Here is a 14,554-nt window from a genome sequence, read left to right as displayed (position 1 = left end):
TATTTTTAATTTCTGATATTAAATGTATATACAAAAAATTTTTTTTGTAGGAGTGAACTGCTTTCTTTCATCAAAAAATTACGGGTAAGTTTTATTAAAAGTTGATCCAACTACTATTGCTGATTTTTTTAGAATATGACTAAAAAATATTGAGTGCTTAAATATTGATTATTTAAATGCTCTGTTATTGTGCTTATTATCTTCAGTGATCATTTTTGAGGATGAGATAAGTCTGATTGGAGAAATTTATTTTTCATTTACCTTACCATGTTTTAGTGACTAGAACTGGTATTTTTTAAATTGTAAAGAAGTCTTCATAATGGGCTAGATATATGAGGCCTAGCTTTATTTTTTGTTTTATGATAGGTTTAATATCATATTTATTTACTGGGTATAACTTAGACTACAACCTTTAAATATTATTTTAAGGAATAAAAAGTCAATTTTTTTAGAGGTAGCTGGAAGTACTAGTTGGAAAGAGATCTATTAACTCAATTTCTAAAGTCACATGAGGACTTGAGCACTATAAACCAGACACCTAAATATGGTAATTTTTGTGTAAATTATGTGCTATGATTTCTTTCATGAGATTAAAAATGAAGTTGCTCTTTAGTGTGCTCTAAACTAAAGTAGATGGTAAATTTCAAAAGGGTAAGAATCTTTTGAAAGAAAATATTTGGTATCCCTGAGCTTGATGGGAGAAGTATTAAAATATGTATAATATTTAAAGATTCTGTGTTTTCTTTCTCATAGGAACCATTGGTTTTGACTATTATTTTATCACTCTTTGTGAAACTTCACAATGTTCGGGTCAGTATTTCATAATTCCATTTTTAAAAAATCTTTGAGAAAAATTTCCTTTTAAATCACTTTTTTTTTTTTTTTTCAAAGGAAGACATTGTGAATGATATTACAGCTGAACACATTTCTATTTGGCCATCCTCCATCCCCAAGTAAGAAGTATTATAACTTACATTTTAGTAAGTTATTAATGTATTTGGAAACCATCCTGACTGATATAGATAACTTGGAATAATTTGCTTAAAAGGCTACAATTTGTTAGGATTCTACAGCCAACTTTATGTTTCTCTATAACAGTAATTATCTTCCTAAAAATTAAGATTAAAGCATAACTCTAAGAGCTAAGGTATACCAGCCTTAGGTAGAACAGAAGATCTCTGCGTAGTCCTGATTACTTGTCAGTGGGTAGAATTAGAAAATCGAGGCTAATGAAAGCATGACTTTCTATCACGTTTCCAGCATGTTCTCTTTTACAAGTATCTATTTGAAAATCTTGTGTTTTTTTATAATTCTTTGTAGGTCTCTTCTACCACTGTGATTATCAGAGGCTCCCAACCCCTTTTAGTTGCCTTAAGAAGTTCTTTAATTGCTTTAAGAAATTTTCGCTCTTACTTTCATCAACTGAGAATCACAGTAGATGATGGGACAATTTGTTTAGGGGAGAAGAAAATGTTCTTTTTTCTAGAAGAAGAAACCATTTATATTTTTCTCTTCCCACACATAGCAACTTCACATTCAGGAGAGTCCACGTGTTTCCTCACAAAAGTTACTTTTCCTTCCCTCCCCTCCCCTGAAGTCATCTTCTTTCTTTGTGCCTGAAGGGCATGTCTTGGCCTTATTTTATTGTTCTTAGTGGCATCTTTGAAGAAGAAAAGATTTTATTAGGCAGGTAAGCAGGCAATAGGATGAGGGTAATTTGCTTCCATCTTAATCTTAAGAGATTGGAAGGAGTTCTGTGTCTCATATAGGCATTTGGAGGGTCAGAAGTGGGTGAGTGACCCTTCCCTCTACTTACTGAGGCTTGTTTCCCAAAGGAGCACCATGCTTCATGAAGCAAATGTGCATGCTCTACGGCATTCTAACTGCAGATTGTTATGTAAAATTTGGTATATTACATAGCCATCCAAGAATCAGGTAGAGATCATTTTGCCTTTTTAATTGACGGTTGTTAACACCTCTTCGGTGTTACTTCTTTGGCCTAAATTTACTGTAAACTTATGATTGATGTTAAGTGTGTGTTTATAAATGAGGCAAAAGAATGGTTTACCATAGGGGCCCTGAGCCAGACTCGTCAGGTTTGAGTCTCAGCCTCTCTACTTATCAGTGTATGACCTTGGGAAGGTTGCTTTCTGTGCCTGTTTCCTCATCTGTAAAATGGGTATAAGAATAGTACCTACCTCCACATTGTGAGGATTAAATAAGTTAATACATTTTTTAAGCTAGGTGTTTAGAATAAGCACATAGTAGGCTTAACTATTGTCTTCTTGATAAAATTACTTGAATGTAAATTGACCCAGAGAAAATAAAATGTGACTAAATGTTGGACCACATAAAGTATTTCTGTTGAGCTCTTAAGAGTCTTTATTGACCGCAAGAACAGTGTGAGAATGGCATGGATTAAGTATTATCATTTTAAAATCGATTGTTTGATATGTAGATAGAATTTTAAGACTTAACATTTTGTAAATTTCTGTAAAATATAATCATAAACCAGTGTAACTCATTTAGTTGTAAATAAATGGGTATTTGCTAATAATACCACAATTCCTTTCTCACTGTACTGGGAACAGTGGTGAGTTATGTTACAGTCTAACCCCTCAGGGCAACAGAAGTGCTTTGTCAAAACTTGACCTTGTAAAGGGGAGAGCGGGGACATGAGTCTCATGTGTGTCTGAATCCAGAGCCTTTGTTCTCTCCCCCTGTGCCTTACTGCTTCCTGGAGGTAGGAGCTGTCGGCTGTGTGTTTTGGGTGCTGGCCTGGCTTTTATCCTTACAGTTCCGTCTTCTAATTCTGTATCTCAAGACTTCCAAGTTTAACCAGGCTCAGAGCAGCCGGCCCCATTTCCTGCCCTTTGTTTGCTTCTTTACTGCTGCTGAATGCACTGAAGTGGTACATCTGCCACAGCTAGCCCCTAACCCTGTGAGCGCCAGTGAGGCATCTGATCCAGGGGAGTCGGTTACTCTTATAGGAAGCCACAAGGTGGATTTAAGGCCACACAGCAGTATTAGTGTTTGAGCCCTTGATTTTTGTGGCTTCTTCTAGATAACAGAACTTAAAAATTGTTTGGGGAAATTTTATGAATCTTTTAATTTTATTGGCCCATAATTGTGCATAAAAGCAGAGAGATCGGGTTTTATTCTACCACTTTTATATGCTCTGTATTGTAAAATATTTAAAGATACTTTTATTTGAGAATGGTCTAGTGTACCTTCTTTGGCATTTTGGAGAAAAAAGGAAACAAAAATGAAATTGTTTTCAACCCCTTATAGAAAGTTAGCTTATCATACTTCCTCAGACTTCATTGTTTGTGTTTTCCCAGACTTTGTTGTTTTGATAGTTTTTATATATTCTAGTAATATTTAGCATTATATGTGTGGTCACCTAAATTTTGGCTAAGTCTTCTTTTTTTTGTTTTTAATAAATGTGTATGTGGAATTTGAAGTCGACTGTTGAAATAGAGGTTAGCGTTCGTTGTCTTTCCTTCAGCCTGCAGTCAGTGGACTTTGAAGCTGTGGCAATCACAGTGAAAGAGCTGGTCCGGTATGCCCTCGGTGTAAACCCAGACAGCCATTCCTGGCTAGTTATCCAGGCAGATATTTATTTTGGTAAGTGAGATATATGGCTCCTTGGTGTTTTGTTTTTGTAGCACTTTTAGAAGTGAAAATAATGAACCCCGTATATCTGACACCCGGCTTTAAAAGTAATAGACTCATAGCTGGTCTCATTTCATCTGTACCCTCACCTACATCATCCTGCTCTCTCCTGGATTATTTTTGAAGCAAGCAGTTGCCAATTCTAATGCTCATTTTCACCCTAGCCCCCAAAAGAATTTATCATCAAGATCCTAATATCTATATTCAGAATAGATTTACTGATCCTAAACTACCTCAGTGTTGTTCTGGTTGTGTTATCCCTAGGTCTCTGGTTTTAATCTGCTTTTGTGAACTCATGAAGTAATTCCTGACTCTTCACAGAAGAGCCCCCATCTTTTGCCAACTGTTATGTCTAATGATAGGTAATTCTTGCTCTCTGCTTTCTGCTTTAGCGACAAATCAGTATTCCGCAGCTCTTCACTATTACCTCCAGGCGGGAGCTGTCTGTTCTGATTTCTTTAATAAGACTGTGCCCCCTGATGTTTATACAGACCAGGTAAGTTGTCTTTGTGGGCTTGCTTTCTTCTTGTCTACCTTTAAATGTTCTTCCTGGGCCCCTTTTTGGGTGAATTTATTCATTTCCATGTATGTGGTGGTAACTCCCAAATCGCTTGCTCCAGGCCAGATTCCTATCCTTATTGCCAGTGCCTGTAGATCACTGCTGTTTGATTTCCCTAAAGCACCTCAAGCTCAACCTGTCCACAACTGAGTTCAGCGTCTTACTTTACTAGTCTCTCCTCCTGATGACCTTCCCCAACATACACACTCCCACAAAAACCCAACCAAAATACCAAACTCCTTTGCTTAACCATTTGAGTTGACCAAGCCCAAATCCTGAGTGTCATCCTCTTTTCTTTACTGGCCCTCCCACCAGCATCCAGTCAGCCTTCAAAGCATACTGAGTCTACCTCCTAAGTCTCGAATTTTGTTCTTTTTCTTTCGATATGCATTGCTCTTTCCTCTGGTTTAGGCCACCAATATCATAAATAAATGGCCTTTTTTCAATACTTTATATAATAAATGACTTTTGAAATAAGATTTTAAAGCTTTCAGTAACTAGTTTTTTTTTTAAAAAGAAATCCTGTTTTTTAGAGCAGTGTTAGATTCACAGCAAAGTGGAGTGAAAAATGCAGAGTTCTCGTATACATCCTGTCCCCACGCATGCACACCCTCCCCCGCTATTGACGTCCCACCTCAGAGTGCTGCAGTTGTTACCATTGATGGTAACTAGTTTTTGAAAATAATCAGAATTCTGTTTTTGTAGGTAATAAAACGAATGATAAAGTGCTGTTCTTTGCTGAATTGCCACACACAGGTTAGTTTATAATATTACGATGTTAGTTTATTTTCATGTATATAGAATTTGTGATAAAGATGAAGCATTGGACCGGGAAGTAGCTTTTATTTTCTATATCATTGTTGCTTAAATGTATGGTTTAAGAATTTGGCATATTCTTTAGATTTTTCTTAGTAGTTTATAGAATTTTAACTAAAATGAAAATATGAATTAGAAAACATTGGTCTTTGAACCTTCTAAATGGAAAAGAAGCATTTCGTATACGTTTTCTTATATTTGAGTAGACATGTACATTAGTCGTTAGGAAACGCAAATCACCACCACAATGAAGTACCACTTCACACTCACTTGGATGGCTGTAATTGAAAGACAGAGAGTAAAAAGTGTTGGTGAAGATGTGGAGAAATTGAAACCCACATATGTTGCTGGTAGGAATATAAAATGGGACAGCCTGTTTGGAAAACAGTTTGGCAGTTCCTCAAAAATTTAAACACGGAATTACCATATGACTCAGCAATTCCACTCCTAGGTATATAACCAAGAAAATTGACAACATATGTCTATAGAAAAATTTGTACATGAATGTTCATACGTCATTATTTGTAACAGCCAAAAAATGGAAACAACCCAAATGTTCATCAGCTGATGAATGGATAAACAAAATTTGGTATATCCCTACAACAGCGTAGTATTCGGCCATAAAAATGGAATGAAGTATTGCTACATGCTAGAAGATGAATCTTGGAAGTATTATGTTGAGTGAAAAAAGCCAGATACAAAAGGCTTTATATTGTATGATTCTATTCATATGAAATGTCCAGAACAGGCGAATCTATCGAGTCTAGAGTTGGAATATAGATTAGTGGTTGCCCGAGACTGGGGGGAGGAGGAATAGAGAGTAACTGCTAACAGTTATAGAGTTTTTTGAGGGAGGATGGGGAATGAAAATGTTTCAGAATTAGGTAGTGGAGATGGTTGTACAACTTTGTGAATATACTAAAGACCCCTGAATTGTGCACTCTAAAAGGGTGAATTTTATGATAGGTGAATTATATCAGCTTAAAAAAATTTGAAAATATTTTTTAAAGAGATCAGTGTTATGACCTACATACCTGATTGAAATGGGTCTTCTATGTTAAGCAGACTGTTAGCCTAAATTTTGCCAAAATGAGCTTCTGTACTTGCCAGCTATGAAAGGTTGAATTGCATGTTCTGTATGTCCTTGACACATGTTTGGTAGTTTTCCATTCCCTTCAGTTTTCTGAACTGGCTTTTTGCCAGCTTCTCATTCAAATAAACAGAGCTCTAAAAATTTGTGATTTAGGTCACTGATGAAGAAAATATTGGGCAGACAGACACTTGTGTAAAGGTTTTCGTAACTAAAATTGAATAGAATCCATAAATATGAGCTGACCCACTCAGTATGATCTGCAAAGCCTCTTAAATTATATGTTCTTGACATAAGAACCATTAAAAATTACACCTTCAAGACCAGGAGAGTTGTCATTGACACTGCTTACATGAAATCATTTTCAAATCTTTCTTTGTTTATGTAGGTGGCAATTTTATGTCAGTTCCTCAGAGAAATTGACTACAAAACAGCTTTTAAATCACTGCAAGAACAAAACAGGTATGAGTGATTTTTAAAATTAAGTTGAAATTTTTCTGCTCAGGAAAAAGAAAGTAACAGAATTCAATTTTTCAGTCATGATGCTATGGACTCCTACTATGACTACATATGGGATGTGACCATTCTGGAATACTTGACTTGTATCCTTTCATCAACGTGGGTAATGTTAGAAGAGCTCATTTCTGTAAATGAAGGAAGTGTTTAGTATTGTGTGTTTTCTAGATCAAAACTGAGACAGAGTTGAGATTCTGTCATGGTATTTAATAGTATCAGATTTATTATTCTTAACCGATGCACTTAGATCTTCATCATAAAAGAGGAGAAACAGATAAAAGACAAATTGCGGTAAGTTACTTGATGCCTTTCTTCAGTGGTATAATTTCCCTAATATTAAACCACTGTTAAGATTTGGACCAACACAAAAAAGATTTTGTGTGCCTAGTTACTGCCAGAATTTGGTTATCAATAAGTGTTTACTTCTTAAAACATCGTATTTTGATAATAGGAGTTTTTACATCTACTTTATTTTATTTTATTTTTTTTATTTTTATTTTTTGTGAGGAAGCTCAGCCCTGAGCTAACATCTGATGCCAATCCTCCTCTTTTTTTTTTTCTTTTTGCTGAGGAAGATTGGCCCTGAGCTAACATCCATGCCCATCTTCCTCCACTTTATATGGGAAGCTGCCACAGCATGGCTTGACAAACGGTGCGTCAGTGCGTGCCCGGGATCCGAACCTGCAAACCCTGGGCTGCCGAAGCGGTGTGCGCGCACTTAACCACTTGCACCGCTGGGTCGGCCCCTCATCTCATTTATTTTATATTAAAATGTTAGATCATGTGATCTCTCTGCTCCAAACCTTTAAGTGGTTTCTCATCTCACACAATGTCAAAGTCCTTACCATGGCTTACAAGGCTATATACGACTTAGTTCTAGCTAGCTATCCGATTTTCCCCCTTGCTAACTTATGCTACACCAATACCCCTGCTGTTCTTTGAACATGCTGAGAACATTCACTACTGAAGGGCCTTTGAACTTTTGTCTTAATTTCCCTCAGGTCTCTCCTTAAATGTCACCTTCTTAGTGATCATCCTTTCCTGACCATCTTATAAAATAGCAATGTCTCTCTTCGTTTTCCCTCCAATACTCTTATGCTCATTTCTCCTTTAAAATTTTTCTCCACAGCACCTCTTTACATCTGACATACAATATATTTACTTATTTATTGGCTATTTCCCCATGAGAGTAGGGACTTGGTTTTGTCATAGCTGATACCTAGAATGGTGCCTGACACATAACAGATGCTTTATAGTTACTGAATAGATGAATTATTTATTTAAATTTGATTTATAAGCCAAAACATTATAAATTTTATGGCCATTTTTGCCTAATATTTGCTAAAAATATCACCATAGATATTTTTCTCTTTGCTCTTTCACTCCTGTTAATAAAAGTATACAGGCACACCTTGGAGATATTGCAGGTTCTGCTCCAGACCACTGCAGTAAAGCGAATATTGCAATAAAGCAAGTCATGTGAATTTTTTGGTTTCCCAGTGCATATAAGTTATGTTTACACTATATTGTAGTCTGTTAACAGTGCAATAGCATCATGTCTAAAAAAACAATGTACATACCTTAATTTAAAAGTACTTCATTGCTAAAAAATGCTGACTATCATCTGAGCCTTCAGTGAGTCATAATCTTTTTGCTGGTGGACGGTCTTGCCTCGATGTTGATGGCTGCTGACTGATCGCGGTGGTGGTTACTGAAGGCTTTGGGGGGCTGTGGCAGTTTCTTAAAATAAGTCAGCAGTGAAATTTGCCACATTGATTGACTCTTCCTTTCACAAATGATTTCTCTGTAGCATGTGATGCTGTTTGATAGCATTTTACCCACAGTAGAACTTCTCAAAATTTGGAGTCAGTCCTCTTAAATTCGGCTGGTATTTTGTCGACTTAAGTTTAGGTAATATTCTAAATCTTTTGTTGTCATTTCAATAATCTTCAGAGCATCTTCACCAGGAGTAGATTCCATCTCAAGAAACCACTTTCTCTGCTCATCCATAAGAAGCAGCTTCTCATCCATTAAAGTTTTATCATGAGATTGCAGCAATTCAGTCACATCCTAAGGCTCTACTTCTAATTCTAGTTTCGTGCTATTTCCACCACATCAGCAATTACTTCCTCCTCCGAAGTCTTGCACCTGTCAAAGTCATCCATGAGGGTTGGAATCAACTTCTTCCAAACTCCTGTTAATGTTGATATTTTGACTTATTCCCATGAATCACAAATTTTCTTAATGGCATCTAGAATGGTGAATCCTTTCCAGAGGGTTTTCAATTGACTTTGCCCAGATCCATCAGAGGAATCACTATCTATGGCAGCTGTAGCCTTACGAAATGTATTTCTTAAATAATAAGACTTGAAAGATCAAAATTACTCCTTGATCCATGGTCTGCAGAATGGATGTTGTGTTAGCAGGCATGAAAACAACATTAATCTCGTTGTACATCTCCATCAGAGCTCTTGGGTGACCTAGTGCATTGTCAATGAGCAAGTACTATTTTGAAAGGAATCTTTTTTTCTGAGCAGTAGGTCTCAACAGTGGGCTTAAAATATTCAGTAAACCATATTGCAGATAGATGTGCAGTCATCCAGCCTTTGCTGTTCCATTTGTAGAGCACAGGCAGAGTAGTTTTAGCCTAATTCTTAAGGAACCTAGGGTTTTTGGAATGGTGAATGAGTATTAGCTTCACCTTAAAGTCACCAGCTGCATTAACCCTTAACAAGAGAGTCATCCTCTCCTTTGAAGCCAGGCACTGACCTCTCTCTAGCTATGAAAGTCCTGGATGACATCTTCTTCCAATATAAGGCTGTTGCATCTTGTTGTTTAGTGTAGACACCTTCACTAATGATCTTAGCTGGATCTTTTGGAGAACTTGCTGCAGCTTCTACATCAGCACTTGCTGCTTCACCTTGCACTTTTATGTTATGGAGATGACTTTTTTTTTTTTTTTTTTTTTTTTTGCAAGGAAGATCAGCCCTAAGCTAACATCTGATGCCAGTCCTCCTCATTTTTTGCTGAGGAAGACTGGCCCTGGGCTAACATCCGTGCCCATCTTCCTCCACTTTATATGGGATGCCGCCACAGCATGGCTTGACAGGTGGTGCGTCGGTGCATGCCCCAGATCCGAACCTGCAAACCCCAGGCCACTGAAGCAGAGCTTGCACTTAACTGCTGCACCACCGGGCCAGCACCTGGAGATGACTTCTTTCCTTAAACCTCATGAACCAACCTCTGCTAGCTTCAAACTTTTCTTCTGCAGCTTCCTCACCTCTCTGAGCCTTCATAGAATTGAAGAGAGTCAGGGCCTTGCTCTGGATTAAGGCATTGTTGTGACTGGTTTGCTGTTCTATCCAGACCACTAAAACTTCCCCATATCGGTAATAAGGCTGTTTCACTTTCTCATCATTCGTGTGTTCACTGGAGTAGCACTTTTAATTTCCTTCAAGAACTTTTCCTTTACATTCACAACTTAGCCAACTGTTGGCTAACTGTTTGGCACAAGAGGCCTACCTTTTGGCCTATCTCGGCTTTCAGCATGCCTTCCTCACTAAGCTTTAACCATTTCTAGCTTTTTATTTAAAGTGAGAGACATGGAAGTCTTTCTTTCACTTGGAACACTTAGAGGCCATTGTAGGGTTATTAATTGGCCAAATTTCAGTATTGTTTTGTCTCAGGGAATAGGGAGGCCCAAGGAAGAGAGAGATGTGTGAGAAGGAGAGAGGCTAGTCGGTGGAGCAGTCAGCACACACACATTCATTCGTGGAGTTTGCCATCTCATATGGGTGTGGTTTGTTGCATCTCAAAACAATTAGAATAGTAACATCAAAGATCCCTTATAACAGATCACCATAACTAATAATAATGAAAAAGTTTGCAATATTGCAAGAATTACTAAAATGTGACACAGAGACATGAAGTGAGCAATTCTGGTGGAAGAATGGCACCAATAGACCTGCTTGATGCAGGGTTGCCACACATCTTCAATTTGTGAAAAACGCAGTATCTGCGAAGCACAATATAGAAGAGCGCAATAAAATGAGGTATGCCTGTATGCTATTAAGTGTCTTATAAAGCTTTGTACTTGGACTAAATTGTACAACCATTATTTAGAGGAAACAGAATGATAGCATCTTCTTGAAAAAACAAGAGAAAGGGCTGGCCCCGTGGCTTGGCGGTTGGGTGCACACGCTCCACTGCTGGCGGCCCGGGTTCGGATCCCAGGTGCGCACCGATGCACCGCTTCTCCGGCCATGCTGAGGCCGCGTCCCACATGCGGCAACTGGAAGGATGTGCAACTATGACGTGCAGATATCTACTGGGGCTTTGGGGGAAAAAAGGAGGAGGATTGGCAATAGATGTTGGCATGGAGCCGGTCTTCCTCAGCAAAAAGAGGAGGATTAGCATAGATGTTAGCTCAGGGCTGATCTTCCTCACACACACAAAAAGAAAAACCCAAGAGAAAAAAGAACATGAAGCCAGCTCCACTTGATTGGAGGCTTCTTATTCTCCCATTTCCAATTTATCCAGGGCTGGAAGGCAATACTGACATTTCCCCAGTTCCACTATGTTGTTTCCAAACGATGTCTGCTTGTGTATCATTTTTTAAGCCCTTTCTCCTTAGCAGTTTATACCTCCCTCCCTACTAGCTCATCTAATCAACCTCCTGGTTATTCCTCTACATGCATCAAAAAATACGTGATCAACTTATCCAAGACCCCTAGCTTTACAGGTTCCATTATCACCTTTACTCTGCATCAGCCGCCCGTACCCACAGCCACGCCTCACCATCAGTCAGAATTGTTCTACATAAGATCTCTCTGCCAGTAATCGATCCCTCTCTTACTTCCTGGCTCCCATGTTCCTCGTGATCAGCGAGATATTTCAAGTTCATCACCAGTTTTTCGCCAGTCTGTCCGACTCCCCCCAGCTTCCCTTCCTTCCCTCCTCACATGGAGTACAGCAAATACCAGTCAGTGCACTCCCAGAGATAGTGATTCAGTTGGTCTGAAATGAGGCCCTGGAATCCAATTTTTAAGTTTCCCAGCTAGTTGTGATGACAAACCAGATTTGAAACTCCTGCCATCTGTGGTTGACTGTCAGACTACTCTGATCAATATCTTGAGCATCTTTGCTTTTTTGTCCTTCACCTCACCTGGACAAGTCCCAACCCTGAATCAGTTCAAAAATTTATGCCTTTTTTCCCCAAGCCACTGAGTCCTGTTGGAAAAAGTCCTACAACCATATCAACTGGTGCCAGTACCAAACCATGGTCTCCAACCTTAGCTGGCCCCTTAGCTCTTGTTTTACCTGCCAGTAGTCAGTGGCCTACATTCTTTTCAGGGACTGTTTTAGACTTTCCCCCTGTTAAGCCCCCTTGTCCTCTCTCTCCCTTTTCCATTTTCATCTTCCTTGCCTGTGTTTAGAATAGACCAGAAAAAAGACTGACTAGCTCCTGTCCTTATGGAAGTTATAGTCTTGGGAATTGTGGCCCTGTGAGTGCCAGCTTCAAATTCCTGTTTCAAGTCCCTGCTTTCCATCTTTAGTATAATCTACACCTGTACTCGTCACTAAGCCCACTCCTTTAGTCAGTAAAAGGTTATGCTCTTCCTTGATGAAGGCAAGCTTTTATGCTTTTGATTCTGTCCCTTCAGTGACCTTTTAATTAGTTATCTCCTCTCCTATATTGTCAACCTGTCCTATAGCCTATAAACTATTTTCTTCTTTTTTTTTTTTATAATTTTATTTATTTATTGCCCACCCCCAAAGCCCCAGTAGATAGTTGTGTGTCATAGCTGCACATCCTTCTAGTTGCTGTATGTGGGACGTGGCCTCAGCATGGCCGGAGAAGCGGTACGTCGGTGTGCGCCCGGGATCTGAACCCGGGCCGCCAGCAGCGGAGCGTGAGCACTTAACGGCTAAGCCACGGGGCCGGCCCTAAACTATTTTATTCTTAATAAAAATTTTTCTTGACTGTACTTCCATCTTTTTCTCATCCCTTCTCTGCCTAGTTTTCTTTTTTTTGGTGAGGAAGATTGGCCCTGAGCTAACATCTGTGCCAGTCTTCCTCTATTTTGTATGTGGGATGCCACCACAGCATGGCTTGATGAGTGGTGTATAGGTCTATGCCCAGGATCTGAATCCACAAACCCTGGGCTGCCGAAGTGGATTACATGAACTTAACCACTATACCACCGGGCCAGCCCCTGTCTAGTTTTTTGAAGCTCTTTGACCCAATGCAGTTTGACTTCTGTCATCCCCACTCTTGTCTGTTCTCTCAAGGGTCACTAAATGCCAAAGCCAGTGGATACTTTTCAATCCTTATCCTATTGTTTACATCTCCTTCCTTCTTGGAATTCTTTATTCCTTTGGCTTCCCTAACATCATTTGTACTCAATTCTTTTCCCTTGCTGTTCTGACTTTTCTTTGGGGGTATCTCCGTGTCTACCCCTTAAAACTTGGTTTTCCCAAGAAGTTAGTCCTTGGGTTATTTTCTGATTGCCCAACGTTCTCCCGAGGTCATCTCATCCACTCATGGTTTTGACTATTGCTCACATAGGATGTATCATTTCTTTCAAGTATCTGGTCCGTTCCAACTTCTGTCTTATACTTTGGATATAGCCAGTTGTCTTTGGGATATTTTGTTTGAAACAACTCTTTAGTTTTACCCCACTAACCAGGTTTTTCCACATGCATTCATTTATATTGAAATGGCATCATAGAGCAATTCCTGTTACTCCCTAATCTGATGACCATTTCTGAAGTCTTATCTCCCTTCAAGCTACATACCAGAATAATCTTTATTGTTTAAAGAAATTCTAATTTTTTTTAATCTAAAGGTAGACTATCTTTTAATCGAAAGGTAATTCTCAGGTCCTAAAATATGCTCTCATGAAACACTCCATGGTAGAATACTACTATGGATTTTTAGTAGGCTGAGTTATTTCTTTCTGGGGAAAGAAATGAGTCACTATATGATAATATAGTGCTGAGCAACTAGCTATTTTTGTACATTAAAAAAGTGAAGCACTGAAACATGAGTTTTGATTTTTCAAACCTCTTTGTAGGAGCCCTAGCTGTAAAAATGTGTCATGTGTCAAATTATAATGTAGAGTTTATTTACTTAATGTTACTGAAGATAATTCCATAAACTGTGGTTCAGCAATTGATCTTTTCCTTAGGAGTGGCTTTTGTCAGTCTTTATGTTAATTTATTCCATACCTCTTAGCATTTACAATTAGAGGTTCAGTTAATCATTAAACTAACTTTATCACTGTTAGCATGTAGATAGTTTTATATTATGTATACTAGCAAGATTTTATTTTGGACTAGACCTCTAAATATCACTTTTCTGTTTTGGAAGATCAAAGCTATTGGCCAGACCGAATTGAACGCAAGCAACCCAGAAGAAGTGTTACAGCTGGCAGCACAGAGAAGGAAAAAAAAGTTTCTCCAAGCAATGGCAAAACTTTACTTTTAAGCAGTTAGTTGTTTAACTTTTAAACAATGGGCTAAAAATAAACAGGATTAAGTTTATATAATACATATGTACATATTTAGTGGTGTTTTCTTTTCAGACAAAATACGGAAACATATTAGTTTAAAAACAAAAACTATACAGAAGACTTCATACCATAACAATAGCTTAAATTTATGTCTTCAAAGGAAGAAGAGATTCACATGTCTGGTAACAGAATCATTTTTCTAATTAAATCCACTTTTGAGGCTGAAGTCTTTTTTAAAAAAACTGATTTAAAATATTTAAGTAGCTAGTCTATATACAACAAGTTCTTGTCAAGTTTTTTTCTTTTTCATAAATAGATTTGTAGGAGGCAGTATACATTTAATACTTTTCTGCCTTAAGCAAATAGAAATTTAGAAGTTTAGGT

The 14,554-nt window shown here is 38.1% G+C and overlaps 1 protein-coding gene across 2 annotated transcripts in view; it reads left to right on the top strand.

Moving 5' to 3' along the window:
* The window catches only part of INTS8 (integrator complex subunit 8), a 52,992-nt gene extending 38,782 nt beyond the window's left edge, over positions 1-14,210 (top strand). For both annotated transcript variants that reach the window (XM_087447640.1, XM_004431178.3), the window contains 10 exons: positions 51-84; positions 754-810; positions 892-953; positions 3,509-3,627; positions 4,068-4,171; positions 4,940-4,990; positions 6,529-6,602; positions 6,678-6,742; positions 6,904-6,947; positions 14,029-14,210. In XM_087447640.1, the coding sequence (XP_087303766.1) occupies positions 51-84; positions 754-810; positions 892-953; positions 3,509-3,627; positions 4,068-4,171; positions 4,940-4,990; positions 6,529-6,602; positions 6,678-6,742; positions 6,904-6,947; positions 14,029-14,145 (727 nt within the window). In that variant the 3' untranslated portion in view covers positions 14,146-14,210. The remainder of the gene's footprint in view (positions 1-50; positions 85-753; positions 811-891; positions 954-3,508; positions 3,628-4,067; positions 4,172-4,939; positions 4,991-6,528; positions 6,603-6,677; positions 6,743-6,903; positions 6,948-14,028) is intronic.
* Positions 14,211-14,554: the final 344 nt, after the last annotated feature.

The sequence above is a fragment of the Ceratotherium simum genome, chromosome 23, assembly GCF_057802395.1.
Source record: "Ceratotherium simum simum isolate JZ-2026a chromosome 23, ASM5780239v1, whole genome shotgun sequence".
Lineage (NCBI taxonomy): Eukaryota > Metazoa > Chordata > Mammalia > Perissodactyla > Rhinocerotidae > Ceratotherium > Ceratotherium simum.
This window is presented reverse-complemented; position numbering and strand designations above follow the sequence as displayed.